This window comes from Alligator mississippiensis, chromosome 3 (assembly GCF_030867095.1).
Source record: "Alligator mississippiensis isolate rAllMis1 chromosome 3, rAllMis1, whole genome shotgun sequence".
Classification (NCBI taxonomy): domain Eukaryota; kingdom Metazoa; phylum Chordata; order Crocodylia; family Alligatoridae; genus Alligator; species Alligator mississippiensis.
This window is the reverse complement of record NC_081826.1, coordinates 228,776,470-228,796,881: the sequence shown is the minus strand read 5'-3', so window position 1 is coordinate 228,796,881 and position 20,412 is coordinate 228,776,470. Positions and strand designations below refer to the sequence as shown.

The 20,412-nt window shown below is 40.4% G+C and overlaps 1 protein-coding gene across 1 annotated transcript in view; it reads left to right on the top strand.

The window, feature by feature from the left end:
- The window catches only part of SLC25A46 (solute carrier family 25 member 46), a 35,027-nt gene extending 14,914 nt beyond the window's left edge, over window positions 1-20,113 (top strand). The window contains exons 3-8 of the mRNA XM_006274165.4: window positions 1,892-1,949; window positions 2,509-2,586; window positions 3,645-3,745; window positions 7,950-8,006; window positions 10,832-10,889; window positions 16,767-20,113. Coding sequence (XP_006274227.1) covers window positions 1,892-1,949; window positions 2,509-2,586; window positions 3,645-3,745; window positions 7,950-8,006; window positions 10,832-10,889; window positions 16,767-17,345 — 931 coding nt within the window. The 3' untranslated portion in view covers window positions 17,346-20,113. The remainder of the gene's footprint in view (window positions 1-1,891; window positions 1,950-2,508; window positions 2,587-3,644; window positions 3,746-7,949; window positions 8,007-10,831; window positions 10,890-16,766) is intronic.
- The last annotated feature ends 299 nt before the right edge of the window (window positions 20,114-20,412 follow it).

The window sequence follows — 20,412 nt, the reverse complement described above, 5'->3', positions numbered from 1 at the left end:
TCCTCTCCAGCAAAGACTTCTAAGTTTGCAAACATTTCTTGTTCCTCATTGGCCTCAGATGAAAACCCTCAAAGGTAGTTTGTGTAGTAATCCTGGCCACTTAAGAATGGTTAGGTCACTCATCTAGGATGCCCCCATTTGGGAGACTGAGGGCATTTTTACACATGCAAGTGCCACAGCGCCAGGCGCTGTGATGCTTACATTTGAATTAAAACACGTTGGGGATGCTTTAGTTATAAAGCACACTACCGCTCTTTTCTGTGCGCTGAAATGCATTTCACCACTTATACAACTGCACTCAACGCAGTGCAGTTCGCCTCGGCTCACATGCGGAGGAGATTCAATTAATTGAGTCTGCTCCAAAGCGGCACATCTCCAGCACATCACGAGACAAAAAAAGTATGTATATAAATGCCCTGAGTCTCTAATCTTATTCAGGAAAGTAGGGACATAAACTTCATTCTTCTACACTGCATGTGAGTACAATCAGCAGTGGGCTATGAAGTCATTCTAGGTCTCTTTCCTTATGTATATTAAAAATTATTAATGAAGGTAGGAGAACTCTAACAGGAGTGAGTGCGACAGATCTGCCCTAATGTACCTGGGTTGTCAAAGCACTCACCTGGGAGAAGGAAACAGATTCAGCTCTGAATCTCCCACATCTCACCTGAGTGCTCTAACCACTTTGCTATCTAGGTGGAGGGGAAAGTGTGTTTTCTCTGACTTGAATCAGAAATTCTATCCTGGTCCTGAGAACTCTACTGATTAAAGTCTCATTGAAAAAATAGGTTTTTGTTTAGATGAAACACTTTTTTTTTTAATTGAAGAATGCTATCATTGGTCAGTTTTCAACCAGCTGTATTTGAAACTAGTAGCTTTGCTAGAGGAAGGCCTTTCTTTGATAGGTCCTGTAGTGCATAGATCTGGGAGCTAGAACTTCCAGTTTCCTTTTCAGCCTTTGTCACTGACCAGCCATGTGCTTTTGGGTGATGCAAGCTATAACATGGGCTGAAAACAGGCACCACAGTTGTCGTGGCACTAGTTGCTCCATAACGCATGCCACAATGAAGACTTGCAGGTCCACACACAATTTTCAAAGCAGATATAAAGAGTAAGGCCCTTGTTTGGTAAGCTAACAGTCAAAAAAATTGTCAGCTCTGACTGGAGCAGCCACAGGTCCGGTTTGGGCAGGGCCAACAGTCCTGTCAAAACCCTGCAGTCAGCACAGGGGCGGGCAACTATTTTGGGCAGAGGGCCACTTACTGAGTTTTGGCAAGCCATCAGGGGTCACATGACAGGCAGCCTGGGGCAGATAAATAGTAAGTTTCTAAATTTTTTAGGGGCCCTGCGGGTCGGATAGAATGGCCTAGCGGGCTGCATCCGGCCCCCGGGCTGCATTTTGCCCACCACTGGCCAACGGCTTGGGAAGAAGGGGGTAGAGGGTGCAAAGGGCTCTTCCTGCTTGGGACTTCGAAACCCACCGGGAAACCCATATCACCCACATTGTGGCAGTGTGGCCAGACAAGCGGGAAGAACGTCTATATACTTGCATTTTATCCTGCCATAAAACTGTGTTGTTACCAGGACATCTATTCACAGGCACATTGTGCTTGTACTACTGCTTGTTTGGGGTTGGGGTCCAATTATTTTACTCCTACATGTGAATGGAACAAGTCTTGAGCATGTGTTCTTTTTTGATTATTGGGAAAATATGTGGTTTTCCTCTAACATCCATATCTAGGGGGTTTTCTTTTATGAGTATTGAGGCTTTGAAATTTTTGTATGCCCAAGTATTCTTGACCAAATGTTAGTTAGCAAAGAATGAAACAAACCGGGTTTTAATCAGATTATACTTTATTTACAGTGTTTTAACTGTGTGCGTATTTTAAAGTCTGTTTACAGAAAACGTGTTGGCCCATCCTTGCATTGTTCTGCGTCGTCAGTGTCAGGTATATCTTTTATTATTGTTGCAATTGAGCTTCATCCGTTTTGACAAGTTGCACTTTTTCATTATTTGTAGAGTATGTAAGGAAGCGCCACTGTGGCATGGGTGGGGGGGAGCAGGCCCAGACCCCAAGCAGCAGGAGGGAAGGGGGAGCGGGCCCAGACTGGGCAGGGAGGCTGCCCGCTCCCCCTTATCATTCTTGACAAGCAGTTGGCTAGTTATTTCAGATGGACTGCCACTTAATGAGTTTTGGTGAGCTGTCCAGAGCTGCAAGGGTAGCCCCACCCTTTACAGGTGCCCCCCCTCATTTGCCATTTTGGTACCAGAAGTCCTGCCCCTCTGACCTTTGCCACCAGAAGCCCCTCCCCTTGCCCGCAGAAGTACTCCTTGGTGGGTGGGTGGGGGCAGGCATCTTGGAACCAGAAAAAAATCACATGCTAAAAATCAAACATCTGTTATAAAATGTTTTAATTTTTTTTTTTTAATTTGCAGTCTAATATTTAAGTGAATAAATATTTATCATCTACATGCATAATATTTTATGTATGCATTATTTTTAACAGGTTAATTATCATGCTCGGAATTATCATCTTACTCCATTTACAATTGTCAACATTATGTACAGCATCAATAAGGCCCAGGTCAGTATTTCATGCCAGGGTATAACAATAAGTGAAACAGTGATGGAGGTTCTGTTACCACTTATTTGTGTGTTGAAGCAAAGTGCGCATAATTCTTTTAGTTAACTGAGTATTATGAAAATACTTTTGTAAATTTCTTTTTCATTACCAAGTAATATTAAACATAGGACTTATTTTCTACATTTATTTTACTGAGCTTAATTGCTGGGAAAAAAGGTTTGTAAATTAGAACACGTTATTGAAGTTAAAAATGGATTGTATTTTTCATGTCAATTTTAAAATATAGATATATCCAGGATTAAATAGTGACTGTTCTAAACATTTAGAAAACTACTTTTTTTCTGATCACAATTCTGTTGGATCCCTTTATAAAAGTCCATCTTGCCACAAGAGAAAAGACTGTGTCTTAAGCTTTGGAGCAGGAAAAGGCAGGGGAAGGAGGGCAGATTTTGTTTCTGGGTTTAGCACAGAGATTCTATATTGCCATGGGCAAATCACTAACTTTTTGTAACTTACTTCAGCGTTTCCCAACCTTTTGTGCCCCATGGCACACTTACCTAAATAATAAAACACCGCGGCAGAGCGGGGGGCGTTGGGAGGAGGGTTGCACGGCCAGCTGGACACCAGATCAGGGGGCAGGTTGCAGCCAGCTGGACAGCATTTTGCGCTGGAGCCATGCTCCCCATCTATCTGTGTCTGCAGCAGCAGCAGGCAAGGGGCATGGGTCCAGCCCAAAATGCCATGGCACACCTGGACGTGCCTGATGGCACAGCAGTGGGCCGCAGTACACCGGTTGGGAAACGTTGACTTACTTTAGTCTGAGAAATGAAGATATGTAGCACAGAATTGTTGGAACGGTTAATTAGTTAAAGTTTATAAAATTTGGGGTTATCTGAGGGATTATATTATAGAAGTGAATTTTAGAAATGATTGGGATGGGATCTAAACTTCCCTTAATTTGGGAGCATCCACATCCAGTATTCAATATGTGCCCTGTCTAGATTTTTTTTTCACTATTAAATACATCACTGAACCTAACCATGTACCTTAAACTTTAGGGTCCAAGAGCTCTATGGAAAGGAATGGGAAGCACCTTCATTGTTCAAGGCATAACTCTGGGAACAGAAGGCATCATCAGTGAATTTACACCGTTGCCTAGGTATCACACATTTAATCGTTCACTTTTTTAACAAGTTGGACATACTGTAGACATTAACAAATTTTAAGGCATTAAAATATGAAGTTGTTTAAAAACTTAATCTACATTAATAGCCACATACTCCATAAGACGTTTCTTGGCAATCTCCTGTCTCTGCATTAATTAGCGTCACTAAATTGTGAGAGAGACCATCTTTGAGAAAAAAATATGTATTTGGTGAGTCTCCCTAATAGTTTGAGAATGGAAACCACCTTGTAAGTTAGTCTTCAGCAGGGTATCACAATCAATAGTGAAGCCTTTTTTTGAAAAGTGAGGCATTTGTTCAGTAAACAATTGAAATACAAATCCAGGTTACACTATCTTGTACTACAACAAAAAAACTTGCTTTATAAGCAGATGTTGAAATCTAGTCAGATGGTTTCAGTGCCTTTTGTAAGAGAAAATGTAGTCAACTGCATTAAGAACATAAGACACTGTAAGGAGAATTCTTTCTCTTAGCGTTCTCTTTCTGTTATGCTTTATCAACACTTACATAGGTACAGTTTAATGCTCTTATATTATAATTTTTCTAACCAATGATACATTGCTCATAAGTGAGTGTTTTCAGCTTTATGTTCCACAGTCTAAGGCATACAAAGTGTTTTTAGTAATGTGTGTCCTATTTTGACTTTTTTATCAGATGCAAAACAAGGTACAAAAGTGCATCAGTTTATATATTAGCTGTCTATAAAATTAGAAGAAAGGCTCTGGCTAAATGAAAACTTATGAAGTTAAAGATGAAGCTTGGGTGTCCATTACTTAGCCATTTGGCTGCATCTGGGTAACCTTAAAGTGCTGTAATTCAGAATTGTCTAATAACCCCTATCCCTGTAAATGTGGGTGTGGACAGAAAGACACTGTAGAGGTAAATGTGTGGAGATGTCACCTGATCTGTGATAACCATTTTGTGGGCCCTCTTCTGTTGAAGTAAGTAGAAACTAAACCAGAGCAGTTGACTACTGATAGCTCACCATGGCTCAGCTTCCACTTACTGTGAGAGAGAGATAAAAAATGAAAGCTACTTCAGAGCATCTGTTCTGTGATAAGTCCACTTTTAATTTGCTGTCACTTGGTAGTCTGTCCATGGTTAGGCAGAAAACATTTTGTGCCATTGTACAGTGATTTCCCGGTTTAAAAAAGAGCCACAACTTTCTGCCCCAAGTATGATAATACAGTTCAGTTAGAGAATTCTCACTGTTCTGGAGTCTGGCTCTATGCAGCTATGGCTGTGTCTTTTTCCTAGCACTTCAGAATTAATAATCTGTAATTGCAACCCACTACATTATAGTATATGCCTATATGAATAGCCATGAGTCACTGAGACTTCAAATGAAAAGGAAATTTAGAGAGGGCTGGAAGTTTAGATGATATAATTGTTTTTTGTCAAGTATAAACACCATGTATTTAGCAAAATTATATCAATGACGCTTCTGGAAGATGTAGACAAGTTATATCAAAGCTGGTGCCATGAATAAAACTTCTGAAACAATAGAATGGCAGTGCAGGGCAGAGTTAAAGTGAGGGTAGAAGCTAGAATTTGATGTAGAGGAAGTAGAGTCAGTGAAGGCATGCACAAAGATGAATGCAATCTGATGCATGGGGCAAGGGAAGAATTTACATGTTTTCTTTTTCTAAAGCAGCCCTTGATCTATACAGTTTCTTACTGAAGTTTTCCTTTGTGTATTCTCCCTTGTGAAATATATATTTTCCATGTGCCATGTCCAAGCCTTTATGTAGAGCAGAAATTTGAGAGCAGCAAAACAGGATGTCCCATGTTGGGCTGCATGTAATAATCTCACCTTTTTAATTTAGAAAAGACAATTCCTAAATTAAGTTCTGGCAGAGGATTGGGTAACCAGACTGGTTTGACTTCCTACATAACTGGCGCTATAGAATTTCCTGCAGTCATTCCTGCAATTAAACCATAACTTCTATTAATGCTAGAATGTAAACCAAGACTGGCTATCTTTCTATAAGATAAAGATATCTAACTGATGGAAAGGACACCATAACTCTTGGGGGTGGAAGGTGAGGGCAGAGATTGTGTTTTTTTTCTTCCCCAAGTTTAATTGCCATCATGGTTTAATGTAAGTTTTTATTTTTAATCTCTAAATTTGTCTGGGTCCATCTTCTAGCTTCTTAATCTAGTTATAATGTTGACTGTTACATTGAAAAATCTATTGAAGTTACTTGAGCACAACTCAAAAAATATTAAGATCACTCTGTATGATTGTCTGTCATCTGTAAACTTTATCAGCAGTTGTCACTAATGGATTTCAAGTCTGTCTTCACTCGGTCACCTCTTCTGTTGCATTAGTCTAAGTCATATTCCCATAGGCTCCAAAATTGTCATTACTGGTAGGGGCTTCAGAGGACAAAAACTAATCATTGTGTTGGGTGTGTTTGGCTTTTTTTTTTTTTTAATTACCCTCTAGTAGGGTCATCTTTAAGTTAAACAAAAACGGTAGAGTACATGACTTTATCAAAGTAAAAGTTGCACCAACTGTTACTTTAAAGCGTGGATATTAATAAGAGTATGTTTGAGTCTTCAGAATTTGACATCTTTTATGAAGATTAAACTTTCTCACTCATAGTATATGAAGGTATTTTTTTTTCTGTTTTCATCCTGGTTCTTCAAAAGTGCTCTGCATTATCCTTCCTCCGTTGCACTTTGAGTCTCTCACACCAGTTACCCTTAAATCACTTATCCTGAAAATTTGGTTCCTTTTTGGTATGTGAATCACCCAGATAAACCAGTGAAGCTTATTTTTGAGTTCTCAGCAGTATAAATCCATTCTCGGGTAGCTATAGGAGTCATTCATAGTTCTGCATGCTGTGCAGTGTAAACAAAGACGTTTCCGTGCAAATTTAGACTCTGAGAAGAGAGATGAGATAAGGGGATGAGGTAGTATTCTGATAGTGAGAAGAGTTCAGACTTACGAAACCTCTTTGTATTTTATGGAGGGGTTGCAAAGCAGATGTAAAAAAACATGGTAGAAGGTAGGTCCTTTGCTACATGTAAAAGACAGAACATAATCCTGTACTCCTGGGAAATCAAAAAACGTTTTTACGGTAGCCCTGCCTGTGGACTGACAGATTTCAGTCTGATTTTCATTTTCCAATTTCTTTTATGCAATAAAAGAATAGGCGCATAGGTTGTAATCTGAGTGCCCATAGCACCTTTGTCTAATCATTTTCCACTTCCTCTTCAGTGATTGGCCCATGTATTTAGGAAAGTGATACCTTGTAGTAACACACAGTTTTACAGAAAAAAAGTAAAAGGTTCCTTTCTTGAATTAGAGTTGCTGTAACGACAGGCAGTGGGTGAGTGATTCTTGGATAAGAATTGAAGCTGAACACACTTTAAAACACATTATTTTCTATCAGTAAAAATAAATATTCATAGTCCAGTTTGTTCAGTGTTGAAGACACAGCTTTGTAGGTTAAGTAGATTTAGTAACATTTACTAAATTTGCTGCCATATGGCACTTCCCTAATTAAGTGCTGGGCTATATTTTCTGTCAACTGGTCATCATTGTACATGTGTAGCTGAAAATACCTTTTGTTTTGTTTTTGGGGGCGGGTGTTGTTTGCTTTTGTTTTTGTTTAATGAAAGAAGTAATAGTGAAGATTGGTCAGAATCTGTCTTCACTGATTTTTGTTGGTCTGCATGAAATTATTTTATAACTGCTTGCTCTTGTGCAGTTAAAGTGATTTAGGTACCTGAAAAAAGTTAACACTTCCAAAGCACATGAGTATGAATGTAGTTTTTAGGGTTTTTGTTGAAAAATCAAAATGGACAAGCATAACCTCAAGGAAAAGGAGAAAGAACAATTCACATATAACTGCTGATTTTCAATAATTCTAGGCTGGTGAAGACACGGTTTAATAGTCCCTGTAATTAATTTTAAGAATATGGAAAGGAAAGGAAATATTGCTTCAGAATTATGGGGCTTTATATGTATGAATATGCCTATCAATGTTAGTCTTAACACATGTGTTTGAAAATGAAAATGGATACACAAGTTAACTTGTACAAGAGCAATTAATTGTAGATAAACTGTAAAACCAATGTTGTGATGATAAGATGTAAATAGAGATCATTGAAATATATGTTTAAGACTTTCTCATGGGATCTTACAGGCAAATTTGCTTTCCTTTACAGGGAACTTTCACATAAATGGAGTCTCAAACAGATAGGAGGACATCTCTTACTGAAAGGGTAAGTACAATGCTTGTTAAACTGATGGTTCTTTTAAAATGTATATATGTTACTTTTAATGTATTAATATTTTTGCATTTTCAAAAGGCATTAAGTACCACTTTAAAATTCAGATTGTGTGGAGGCTCACAAATAAGCAGCCTAAGAAATGCATGTAGAGTGATAGCAACTTTATTCTCTTGCAGGCTCCTAATTTGATCTTTTACTGTAATGTTTTACTAATCCAATTTTGAGTTCCACTTTTCAACTCACAAGCCTTGAGTAGGATGATATAGTTGTGGGTGGTTATGCTTTGAGCAGGGGGTTGGACTAGATGACCTCCTGCAGTTCCCTTCCAAGCCTAATTTTCTATGAGTCTATGATTTAAGTACTTCCATTCACTCAGATCCATGGTACAGAGAGTGCTTTTTTGAGGGTAGGTGCCTAAGTGGTACTGTGGTAACAGTATACATATTTTGCATAATGGCTTAGTCGTTTGAATAGTCCTCTCAGAAGTAGAAAACCTGTGGCCTTGGAACTCCACAGCCTTAAGGACATTCAAACCCATATTCCCCACTTCAGTGGAGAGTGCTCTAAACACCAGGCTAGAGAATAGCCTGGCTGGAAATGCACTGCCCTCCTCCTGTTTGAAGCTGGATCACTGTACAGACAAGAGTAGAAGAGTTGTCAGGTCAGAAGAGCAGGCGGGGGAAAGCTGACTCAGTAATCTGGTGGGCCGTAGTTTGCTATGTTAGTCTGAAGTCAAGTAGAAGGCAGGATAGATTTTTCCACTTCATAGACTAACCAAAGTAGATATCTAACACAAGATTTCATGCACTGAAGTTTGCTTTGTCAGATGCTATGAAAGAACATGTCGAACGCAGAGTATAAGAAAGGGAGCAAAATTATCACTTCAGCACTACCCTAACATGGAAATCAGATTTTAACCGTCAAGAGCAAGATCCAGAAAGACATTTGAGATGCCTGGAATCCACTTAAGTTCTATTTTACATCTCATTATACTCTTTCTGCACATCCTTTCACAGAATCTGATGAAGTGAGCTTCAGTTTATGAAAGATTATTTTTGTGCGTGTATGTGTATACACAAACACCAAGATACAAAAATTAGTCAGCACATGGAAAAGTTTTTAGTGGGTCTCTCTTGTCTGTTGGCTACTTGATTAATTTCTTTTATGACCTGGTTTTATTTACATAATATCCAATTGCCTGTCAAAAATGATGGAAGCGGGGGAAGGAGAGTGGGTGAGGATGGAGCCCTGTGCCATCTCCTGCCACCCCCCATCCGGGCCCTCTCCCCCCTTCCCTTCTGCTGCTTGGGGTCTGGGCCTGCTCCCCACCACAGCGGTGAGGGAAGGGGAGGAACAGGCCCAGGCCTGGTGAGGGGAAGGACCAGGCCTGAGGGTGGGGAGGAGCTGGCCCACCACAGCGGGGAGGAGCAGCATACCCAGGCCAATGTGGCAGAGGGACAGGAGGAGTGGGCTCGGGGCTGAAGCAAGGCAGGAATGTGGCTGGGCCTGTGTGTGGAGGAGACCTCCTCCTCCCCCCCACCTCCCGGCACTGCCGTGTCGAGCCAGGCCCGCTGCTCCCCCTTCCTCCGCTGCTACTGCCGCGGCAGGCTGGCTTCTTCTTCCCCCACCCACCACATGGGGCCCGGGCACACCCCTCCCCTCCCCTCCCCTCCTTCCACCACTGCTGCCATGTAAGCCCAGGTCCGCTCTTCCCTCCTCCCCCTCCCTCCATGTTGACGCATGTTGCCCTACAGGCAATGGTGGTGGAAGAGGGGAGGAGCGGGCCAAGGCCAGCGCTGGTGGCCTCTTCTCCCCTCTCACCCCACAGCATCCCAACCCCGCTCCACCCCACGTTGCTGCTGCCACCTCCAAGGAGCAAGGAGTGGGGGCGAGGCCAGCTCTGGTGGCCTTCCCTCCCTTCCCCCCTCCCCCATCTTTGCCACCTGCAGGGAGCAGGGCAGAGGGGGGGATGGGACCCATCCCCACCCACCCCATTCCATCCACTCTGTTGCCACCACCTCCAGGGCTCTGTCCCCTGCGTCCCTGCCATCTTGGCAGCACTCCACTGCGCCACCACCTCCTGTCCCATCGCTGTATTCACACTCTGATTGGCTGTTTCAGTCAGCCATTCGGAGTGCGAATAAAGCATTATACAGATGGACAGACACATTAAAGCTTTTATAGTATTTGAATGGAGTTTTTCAAAAGCTTTAGCTCCATTTGCTGCTTGGCTGTGCTGTGTCTGTTTTCTCTCCAATAAACCCTGAAGACTTATCTGTCTATCCCAGCCATGCAGTTGGTCCAATAAAAGAGATCACCTACAAGAATTATTTACAAGTTATGCATGCTAACTGTTGAATTCGTCATGTAGAACTAGAATTGTGTTCTTAAGGATTGGATTAGTTAGGGTATATGCACACATACCATCTTTAGAGCTAAAAACACCTTTTTAGCACTAAAAAAGTAACTGTCCATATATAGCCACTTCAGAGCTTGGGGAATATTAAACTTGAATGGTGCTGGTGCTTTACCAGTATCTGCCACTGCCTCGACAGCCACTACTACAAACTCTGTAGCGCTGTAAAAATAACATGTCTGGCACCTTACTGAGCTTCAGGCTGACATTTATTTTGATCTTTTCACAGTTGCTTTAGAAATAAATTCTAGTTTAGTCTTAGTAACTGGTTTTCTTAGGTATGAGCCATTGACTAATTTAAAAGATATTTAGCAGCCAAATGTATCCTCATCTGAAAATATTACTAGCAGTTTAATGTTAACGTCATTCATACAATTAATAGTCTTGTTACTTTTTTCAGCTTAACATATGTGGTAGCGATGCCTTTTTATTCTGCAAGCCTGATTGAAACTGTGCAGGTAAAGTTACTATATCTCTGTTTATTGCTTATTAAAAGATACTGTTTCTCTGATCACAAATGACAGTTTATTTAAGGAAAGTTAAATAACTTTGTGTGTGTGAGTAGTTTGTGTGAGTAGTTTGTACCACACAGGAACTTGTACAACACTACTGAAATCATATTTTTTTAACTCAATTTAGATGTATCTAAGCACACCAGTGTTATATTTTAATTAAAAAATAACTAAGCATGCAGCTTCATTCAATCACATAATTTTACTATTACACTTGATCTGAGCCTTCAAGAAGCCAAGAAGCAATCGGGGGGGGAGGGGGAAATATAATTCCTCTAACAATGAGACGTGATGACGCAGAGTGGGAGTGTGTGAAGGCTTCAAATCTAATGAGCTAAAAATCATTCTTAAAATGCTAATCGCTTATATTCCATTGCTCTAATATGATATCTTCCATCAGACTGTTGGTTTTCCTTTCATAGTCTGATTAGTTTTTCAGATTCATTTAAAGAAATAAAATGCCTGCTTTTTCTATGGATCTTGGTGCTAGGAAACTGTAAAGAAGAAAGAAAAAAACTATAAATGCAAGCATGATTTGTCTAGCGAACAAATATTACTTCACAAATTTTTAATTGCCAACCAAAATAAAGATATTCTTCTCAACCACCATATGTGCCTCAAACTATCTGCTAAGTAACCTGACAAAATAGAGATTTTAGTGTGACTAATGAGACTTTGTTGGGCCAAACCGACAAGTAATTTTCCAGTCATGCTCGCAATGAGTTAGTCTTGGTCTTTGCTGCTTATTTTCTCTCTTGAGATGTAGCTGTTATTAGACCATCTTCACCTAGTCTGGAAGTTCAGTCTTGCTTTCTTCTATGGAGAACAACTTAGTGGGTTATTTTGAGTCATACTTGAAGCCCATTTGATAGCTTTAGATCAGGAGTGTCAAACTTACTTAGGGCTCCTTGAGGGCCAGATTGAATCCAGGGCATGACAGCTGCTACAGTGGTCACTGTGGGGGTGATGCAGGGGCTGCAGCAGCATGGGTTACAATGGGGTGAACAGGCCCAATTTCTAGTGCCCTCCAATAGCCTGGTGGGCCAGGTAGAGAGGAACTGTGGGCTGAATCTGGCCTGGAGGCCATATATTTGACACCCCTACTTTAGCTAATATCAAAAGTATAATTTTATTATAAGCAGAATAGACCGTTGCAAGCAATATAACGCCTTGTTTCAAGTTCTTTATCCACTGGCTTGTTGGTTGGTCCAAGGTATTAATGATTCCATCTAAAGCATTAAAAGCTCAGGACATTAATGTTTCTGAGACAGTTTCTTTGGTGATCTCATGACATTTCAAAGCAGGATACTTCTGTTCTCTGTTTTCCAAAACTGAAATCTTGGGGGCAAGGAGCAGAGTAGTCTAGAGAGGCTATTGGTTGTGAAATGCACTTCTTGTTCCCAGAACAAGTGTTAAGAAGCCTTATGACTTTACAGATCAAATAATTTTGTCAAATTTAGTCTGGAATGTTATTCTTGGATTTAAGTAGGGTGTGCCTGTGCCAAATTGCCAACTCTATCTTGTTTTGTGTGTGAAAATATGAAAATATTGTCCAGATTGCATAAACCTTGATAATATCCAAAAGCAAACTGTTGCGTAGCATTCTGGACAGCTGTCCTGCTCAAGAAAGAGCTTTGACTTCTCACTGAAGGGCTAATACTCCTGGTTTGTTTATCTGGAGAAAATTAAACTGTTTCCTGTGCTGAGACTTTTTTCACTATGCATGCGTTTTGTGCAGATTATCTAAACTACAGAAAGGACTCATGGCTGGATTTGTAGCTTCTCACTCTGAGCACGTACCTTGGATGAGGGCCCAAAGAGTGAGATTATGCTTTATGCAGGGCTCAACAAATGGTGAATGTGAGAAGGACTTGCAGGGGACAGGAGACAAAAGGAGCTCTGGCTTGCCTGGATGAGCAAGCAATCAATTTTAGACTAACAGAAGGAGTAAGATCATAAAAGGAGAAGATGTGTTCTGGGACTTGTTCTGTTTTCACAACTCACATTCTTAACCACTGTGATTTTTTTTTTTCTAAAGCAGATTTTTAAGCTTGTCTCCCTTGCTTTCCTGAGGTGTTAAGTTCTAAGTGCAGCCTAGATGGAGCTCTCATGGAGCCTGTTTAAGTGGAAAGAAAATTCATGAGGTCTCAGTTACTGGGTAGGTGGCTTGGAGGTGTTTTGCATCCAAAGGAGGAGTATTGGTACGTGGCTGTCCTGGAATTCCAGAATTTGAAACAATGGAGACAACTTCACTCTGACCCAGTAGTTTGGAAGTGTATGAGATTCAACAATTGGATTTGCTCACAGCAACCTAGTGCAGTGATTCTCAACCAGGGTGCTGGGGCACCCTGGTGTGCTGCAAGGCGAGAGGCAGCAGATATAAAAAGATAAGTGCAGGCTCTGGATCAACATTGCCTGGCTACTGTGCCACATCCACTGCCAGCTCCTCTGCAAGGAGGTAAACACTGTAATAAATAACTTAGTTTTTTGAAATAGGAAACAGGTAGGTTCATTACCTGCTGTACAGTCACTAGACCAGTGGTTCTCAACCTTTCTAGACTTGAGGCACCTCTCCATAACTTTTGTACCAAGCTCAGTTCTCTCTAGACTCAAAGGAGGCAGGCAGCCTGCATGCAGACACCCAGTAAGTAATACAGAGTATCTTAGTCTAGTCTCCTTTTCTTCTAATAAGTCGCCATTCCCATCTATTGTCTAAAGAATAGAAGTTAAGCCTATGAGCTGGGTAGCAGTGAATGTTACAGGAAAAGTGAAACATGGGTATCAGAATTAAAAATAGGGGATAAGAACTGTCATTCACAAGGTGGGACCACAGGTCCATCTTGCCCCATATCCTGTGTCACACAGGACAAGAGTGTGGATGCTGAAAGGGAGAGTGAACATGGATTTTTTCCACTGTTCCTTTCTTACTTGCAGTATCCAGCATCTTAGGTCCAGGAAATTCTGATTCACAGATTGTACCCCTAACTGCCATGCTCAATAGGTACTGATGCAATCTTTTGTGTATACTAATTCACACTTTCTTCTTAGAGGATGATTTACTTCTTCCCTAATACTACATTTCCCTGAACTCATTGGTGTTGTGTGTATTCATTAAACCAGTGTTATCCAGTGTCTGTTTTCAAGGTTGTTGAGCCTCGCCTTGTTTAACCACTCTTAGAATATTTCAGAACGTAAGCAAGTAATCCACTCTTCAAAACTCTTCTCTCCTCCTGGGAATAACTATTGTAATAGGAAAACTGAATACATTATAAATGAAACTGAAGTTCTGAAGTTTTGTCAGCATTTTATGAGAGTTCAATCAGAACTGGGATGTGGCCTGACAAAAAAAAAAAACAAACCCATTAGCCTGAGCTCTCTTCTTAGAGGTGCACTGGCACATGAAAATGATAGATTGTGGTACTGATTGTTTTTCAATTTCAGCTTTTAACGAGTGTTTGCTTTTTACCCAGCAAGCATAAGCTGTTCAAAAGTGTTATTTTCAACGAGTTTCTCCAGCCAAAATGACTACTTATATGGCTTAAAGCAGGGCTGTCAAATATATGGCCTGCAGAGCTAAGTCATCCAGCCTGCTGACTTGTAAACCTGCTCTGGCCCTTGTAGCAAGGATTTTGCTTATGGTGCCATTGACTGCTGCCCCAGGGACCTGGGCCACCATGGCCAGAGCCAAAGCTCTGACCATGGTGGTAAGGAATCTGACCATAATGCTGGCTGCTGCTCTGGAAGTTTGACCGCTACGGCCAGAACACTGACTGCAGCTGTGGGGACTCTGCCTATGTTATTGCTGGAGTGCAGCCTGCAGCACCTGAAAAGCAGGGAATGTAGTCATCCAACTGATTGGAGTCTGATACCCCTGGCATAAAGGTAGATAATCTGTGATTTGGAGAAATTACTAGTTTTTACCATTTCAAACCACATGATGGCACTCTTGACTTTACACAAAATGCTAGAATTGTGCAGGTAGGGTAGCATTACTTCCCAAAGTGAACATCAGTAAGACATTTTTAAAGGTATAAGATCTTTCCTGCCTTCTGAGAAATTTGAATTTCCATTGTAAGGTATTAAGATGAAAAAAAAAAGTCTTTCTTGAAGACTGAAAGTTTATCCTTGTGGCATCACTATTTTCCATGCATACTGTTATAAAAGATCTCTTTTCATTTTCTTGGTGACTGACATTATCCTGAAATTTAAAAAGAATGTTAATTTCAGTATGCTGCCTTTCAACAAGTAGAGCTTGACTCCAATCAGACAACATTTATGCATAATGGTTTCCCATGGAAATTATAACAGGTCCCTGATTGGGGTCACTGTGATATAAAGTGCTGCATCTGTGCAGTCATCAAAAAGGGAGCTAGTGTGTTTGGCTTATTGCTCCTGTTATCACTACTGTCCACCAGATAGTGCTTAGGGATCATTAAAGCACAATTATCTCTTAAATGGAAAGTGAAATATGAGTGCAGACAACTCGGTGTCCTAAAATCAAAGTCTAAGTTTATTAGTACAACAAGTATTATCTTAGCAGTTTCTATATTCAGAGAGAGAAAAAGATTCAGTACACTATTCTCACCCAATCCCAGATGTTACTTTGCTCAACAGAAAAGATGGCCACTCAGTTCCTGGAAGCAAAGGGTACATTGTGGGCTGGGATAGTCCAGACAGGTGTTGAAGGCTGGATTTATGACAGCCATGAACTGTCTTGCTTCTCCTTTTTATGTTTGTCTTCAACTTCACTCCTTTGACTCTTCGCTTTTGGATTGGTCTCTCTGCAGTCTGCATCTTTTAGCTCATCAGCATATTCCTTTGTCTAACACCCATTACCAACACACCTTTTAATTTGGCCTTTTTCTGGTGTCTTGTTTTCAGCATTGTCCATTGGTCTCCTTTATCACTAGGGATCCACGTTTTCTGTTTCCCACAGAAAAAAACACAGATTCCCTGTTTTTATCAGAGAAAACGCAGATTTCCCCTTTTAGCAGAGAAATCCGCGGATTCTCCGCTTTTGCAAAGAGCTCTTGCAGGCTGGCACAGCTCCAGCCTGCAAGAGCTGATTGCAGAAAGGGCGGGAAACCCCCAGCCCTACCCGGATGGGGATGGTGGAGAGGGGGAAGGGCGGGGCCTGAGCCTCTGAGTCAGCCAAAGCTGGGCTCAGACTCGCCATTCACCCTGGATCCTAAAGGTAAGTGGGACTTGGGGTTGTGGGGCAGGGCTGGGGAAGGGGGCTAAGGGAGCTGGGGGTGCTGCTGGCTCCAGGTGACACTACAGCTGGGGGTGAGGGCAGGGGTGCAGGGCCAGGGGGTGAGGGCAGGGGTACCCCTTCGCGGGGGGCTTTGTGGGCAAAGCTTTAAACTTGCTGCCACACAGACAGCACATTGGATCCCCAAACTCTATCCTCTCTAAACCTCCATTGTGCAGCCCGGCATTGAGGAGCTGTCCCCAGTGCTGGGCTGCCTGATAGGGCTTTAGAGATGCATGTGTGTGTGTGAGATGGGAATCTAAAGAATTTTATCCCAGATCCCCAGACTCTCATATCCTGCCTGCACTTCTGCCATGGCAAGACGTGTGATTCTATTTTCTTTAGAGGCTGGGGGTTGGGATTTGGGATAAAATTAATCAGATTTCAATCACATGACTAAATTAATGTCTACTAGCAGCCAAAGAATTCCATTTATATATGAGCAGACCAAGTCTGCAGCAGGTGATTATTTAGTAGAGATGAAAAAAATCTTGTTTTGATAATTGTTGGACATGCCTGTTTCACAATCAAGAAATGCAAATGCTAATTTAAACTGTTGCATTTTGTTGTAGAGTGAAATCATTCGAGATAATCCTGGAATTCTGGATTGTGTCAAAGAAGGGATTGGCAGAGTGGTGGGTATGGGAGTGCCTCATAGCAAACGGCTCCTTCCACTTGTGGTCTTGACCTTTCCAACTGTTCTACATGGAGTCCTTCACTACATCATCAGTTCAGTCGTCCAGAAATTTGTCTTGTTTGTCCTCAAAAGAGAAAATTCCCACAGCCTTCCAACTGAGACCTCCAATTCTGTGCAGAGCATGTTGGATGCATATTTTCCAGAACTCATTGCTAGCTTTGCTGCCAGCCTTTGTGCTGATGTCATGCTTTACCCCCTGGAGACAGTTTTACACCGTCTTCACATTCAAGGAACACGCACAATAATTGACAATACAGACCTTGGCTATGAAGTGCTGCCAATCAATACTCAGTATGAGGGAATGAGAGACTGTATTAATACTATAAAACGAGAAGAAGGAATGTTAGGTTTTTATAAGGGGTTTGGAGCGGTTGTTGTACAGTATACACTGCATGTGGCTGTTTTACAGCTCACTAAAATTATTTACTCAACGTTGCTTCAAAATGTTGCTTAAAACTTTGTGTAGATGTTGATTAGTATGGAGGATGTGTTTTGGTTACTTAACTGTCTAATTATGATAAAAAGAGGGATGGATAAGAAAATGAAATCTGGAAAAAGACAATCTATAGTTGTAGGTTTTCCTTCAAGGTAAAGTATTCCATGTAAAAAAATGAATTTAAATTCTGAACTACTTTTTTAAAAGTACTTCATGAAATTAAACCAATATTGCAGAAAGTTGTGTGTGTGTGTGTGTGTATGTATGTATGTATAGAAAGGTGAAATTATGCAGAAGAAAAGCATAATTTAAAATCTGACTTTAAAATGGATTACATTTCTGTCTACCTGTAGACTGGCATATACTACATGGCATTCCCTATAGAACTGTCCACATAGATTAAAAACCTAGTAGTGGTCATTACCTTTGACAAGGAATTTCCACTGGTAAGCCAATGAAGAGGTTTGTCTTCATCTCTTACATGCTGAAGATGAGGATTCCATGGTCTCTTAAAAAATCTGATTGTAGCTTTACTCTTAACGCTGTTAAGGTCAAAATGGCCTCTGGAAAACGCTTGTGATTCCATACTTTTCTCCACCTAATTCTTTCAGTTTGCGTGTACAAGCAAGACTTCTTTAACTTTCACTGCTCTAAAAGGGAACTGAAACTAAATGTTTGCTTTCAGCATCACCTATTACAACATACTCTTTAAATAGAACTTGGCTTACTTGATTAAATGTAAAGTGGAGTAACTTAGCTCTTCTTCACTTCGGTAAGTGTTAAAAGGCTAGCGGTAGCTAAAATACAGCAAACTTGATTATATACAAGCTGATGTGTACATGTAAATGCCATTTGAGTCAAGTTTTCGACCACAGTTTTGAGAGAGCTGTTTTATTGATGTGTTTCTGCATAAATGTAGACTAATCATGAGAAGTGTTTTAGCACTGGTGTTCTAGGTTTATTCTGAAACCATAAAGGATTAATTAACCTTTATTTTCTCTAGTGACTCCTCCATTAGAATGAGGTGCCTTAGGGAGGTGCAGGCACAATGAATTTGATATTGTGTCCTTAGTCTTCCCTGGAGCCGCAGTATGCTTTAGGTAATGCCCACTTACAGTTTAGCACTGAAATCTTTATTTAAAATGTTAACTGGATAAGATGTGTTTGTGGAGCAGAAGTGATTGTTGCTGTTAATGAATATGTGACTTTGACTACTGAGATCTTTCTTTTTCCCCCCATTTCACCTGTCTGCCTCTGCATTGAGATTTCCACTTCTAAAATGAATTTTGATCATTTTGAATAGCTTGTATTTACTTCTTGCTTACCAGAATTGATTTAATGAAGGTGGCTTGAGGTAGTTAACTAGTAAAACAGATGAGCATGGTAAGAGAATCACTTTTCAACTATGTGAAAGGTTATTGCCTTTCTCAAATTTCACTTTTGTGGTAAGAATCTTTAAATGTCTGTGCAAATGCAATATATTGATGTGCATTTAATTGGATTGGTCTTTAAACAATGTATGATAGCATTTATTTATGGGAAGTATCCATGACATAAATAAATTAATGCAGTTCATAATTTCTTTCAAATATGATATTAATTCATAACTTGTCTTTTGCTTATACTTGAAATAATTTTCATGTATTTTATGCACTGAAGTGTTGAAGTGGAAAGTATAGTAAACTTGGAATCTAAAGTTTTTACCTTGAATATTGTTTCTGCTAGTCTATTATAGCAAAATGAAAGCGATCAAACTAGAAACAAAGTATCTGAAAAATATATTTACCCCAGCATTGCATACATCAGGACTGTTTCATCTATACAACAGAAAATCTACAGTATAATGTTTTTTAAAGCATTCTAGCATTCAAGGTTCACTCTTTGAAAGATGTTCTGTGAGTTCGGAGTCAAATAGCATTAAAGATGGCAGCACTGGACAAACTTTTAATACTTTTTTGTGAATTACTGTTTTTTTTGAAATGTGCATCAGCATAAACTCTGATATTTTAAAATCTAAAGAACTACCAATATCTTAAGTAGTCTGAATTTCAGAAGTCCTGACCAGTGACCACCCAGTCCATTATTCTGTTAATTACTGTAAGCAAGTTGCTAAGAACAAAGTGAGCCCAGACCTACCAATTTAAAAGAGCTAATATACTTTTCCAGGAATAAAATTATAAAAATGTGTGTGGCTAACATTTATCAAACTGAGTAAAGGACAAATAAGAAAGCAAACATGATATTACATGTTCTGAAAGTTTAAATTACTTTCATGTCAGAGAATGGTAATGGAGAACCCTGACTCAGTACCTAATTTCTACCTTTCCTTTTTATTACCAGCTTTTAAATAGCTTGCTGTTTAGTCATTCATATGATTAATTCTGGTTGCTGAGACCAATTCTCATATTTTGTGAATTAGTGTAGCAACAACTTGAGTGATTCTGAAAACATGTCTAGATGCTACAGTTCACTTTCTTGTGGTTTTTTCCGCCCCCTCAAGGAAAAAATACTAGGTTTCTATGTATATTTCCTTAAGCTGTTTTACTCCATTTCAGTTTGTGCATTTACAGCTTTCATTTAAACAGTACCATGAAATGAACGGTAAAATTGTATATACTATAATAATAAAATGATGTAACATATTGTATGCTTTTAGCAAAAAGAATAACAATATATATTCTGCTAGTTCTACGATAGAGCATAGTAGTATATAATGGTACAGGAAAAATAGATAAAATGGAACAATGTACAACAGTAAAATAAATCCAGGGATTATTCTGTTTTGATTTTTTTCACCCTTATTCTTTCTGCAAATAATGCAACTGTGCCTAGGGAGTGTAGAACAGTGACATGGGAAACACTGCCGCCACCGCAAGCCCCACACCTCACAAGGCTTGCAGTGGCAGCGGCACTCTTTGCTGCCACTGCTGCAAACACCACAGCCATTGATGCTCAGTGGGCGCAGCATTCCTAGTGCTGCCCCTCCTGTGAACCCTGTAGTCCACACTGGCTCACAGTGGAGGCAGTGCAGGGAACGCTGCCCCTGCTGTGTGCTCCACTGAGCCCCTTCAGCTGCAGGGTTCAC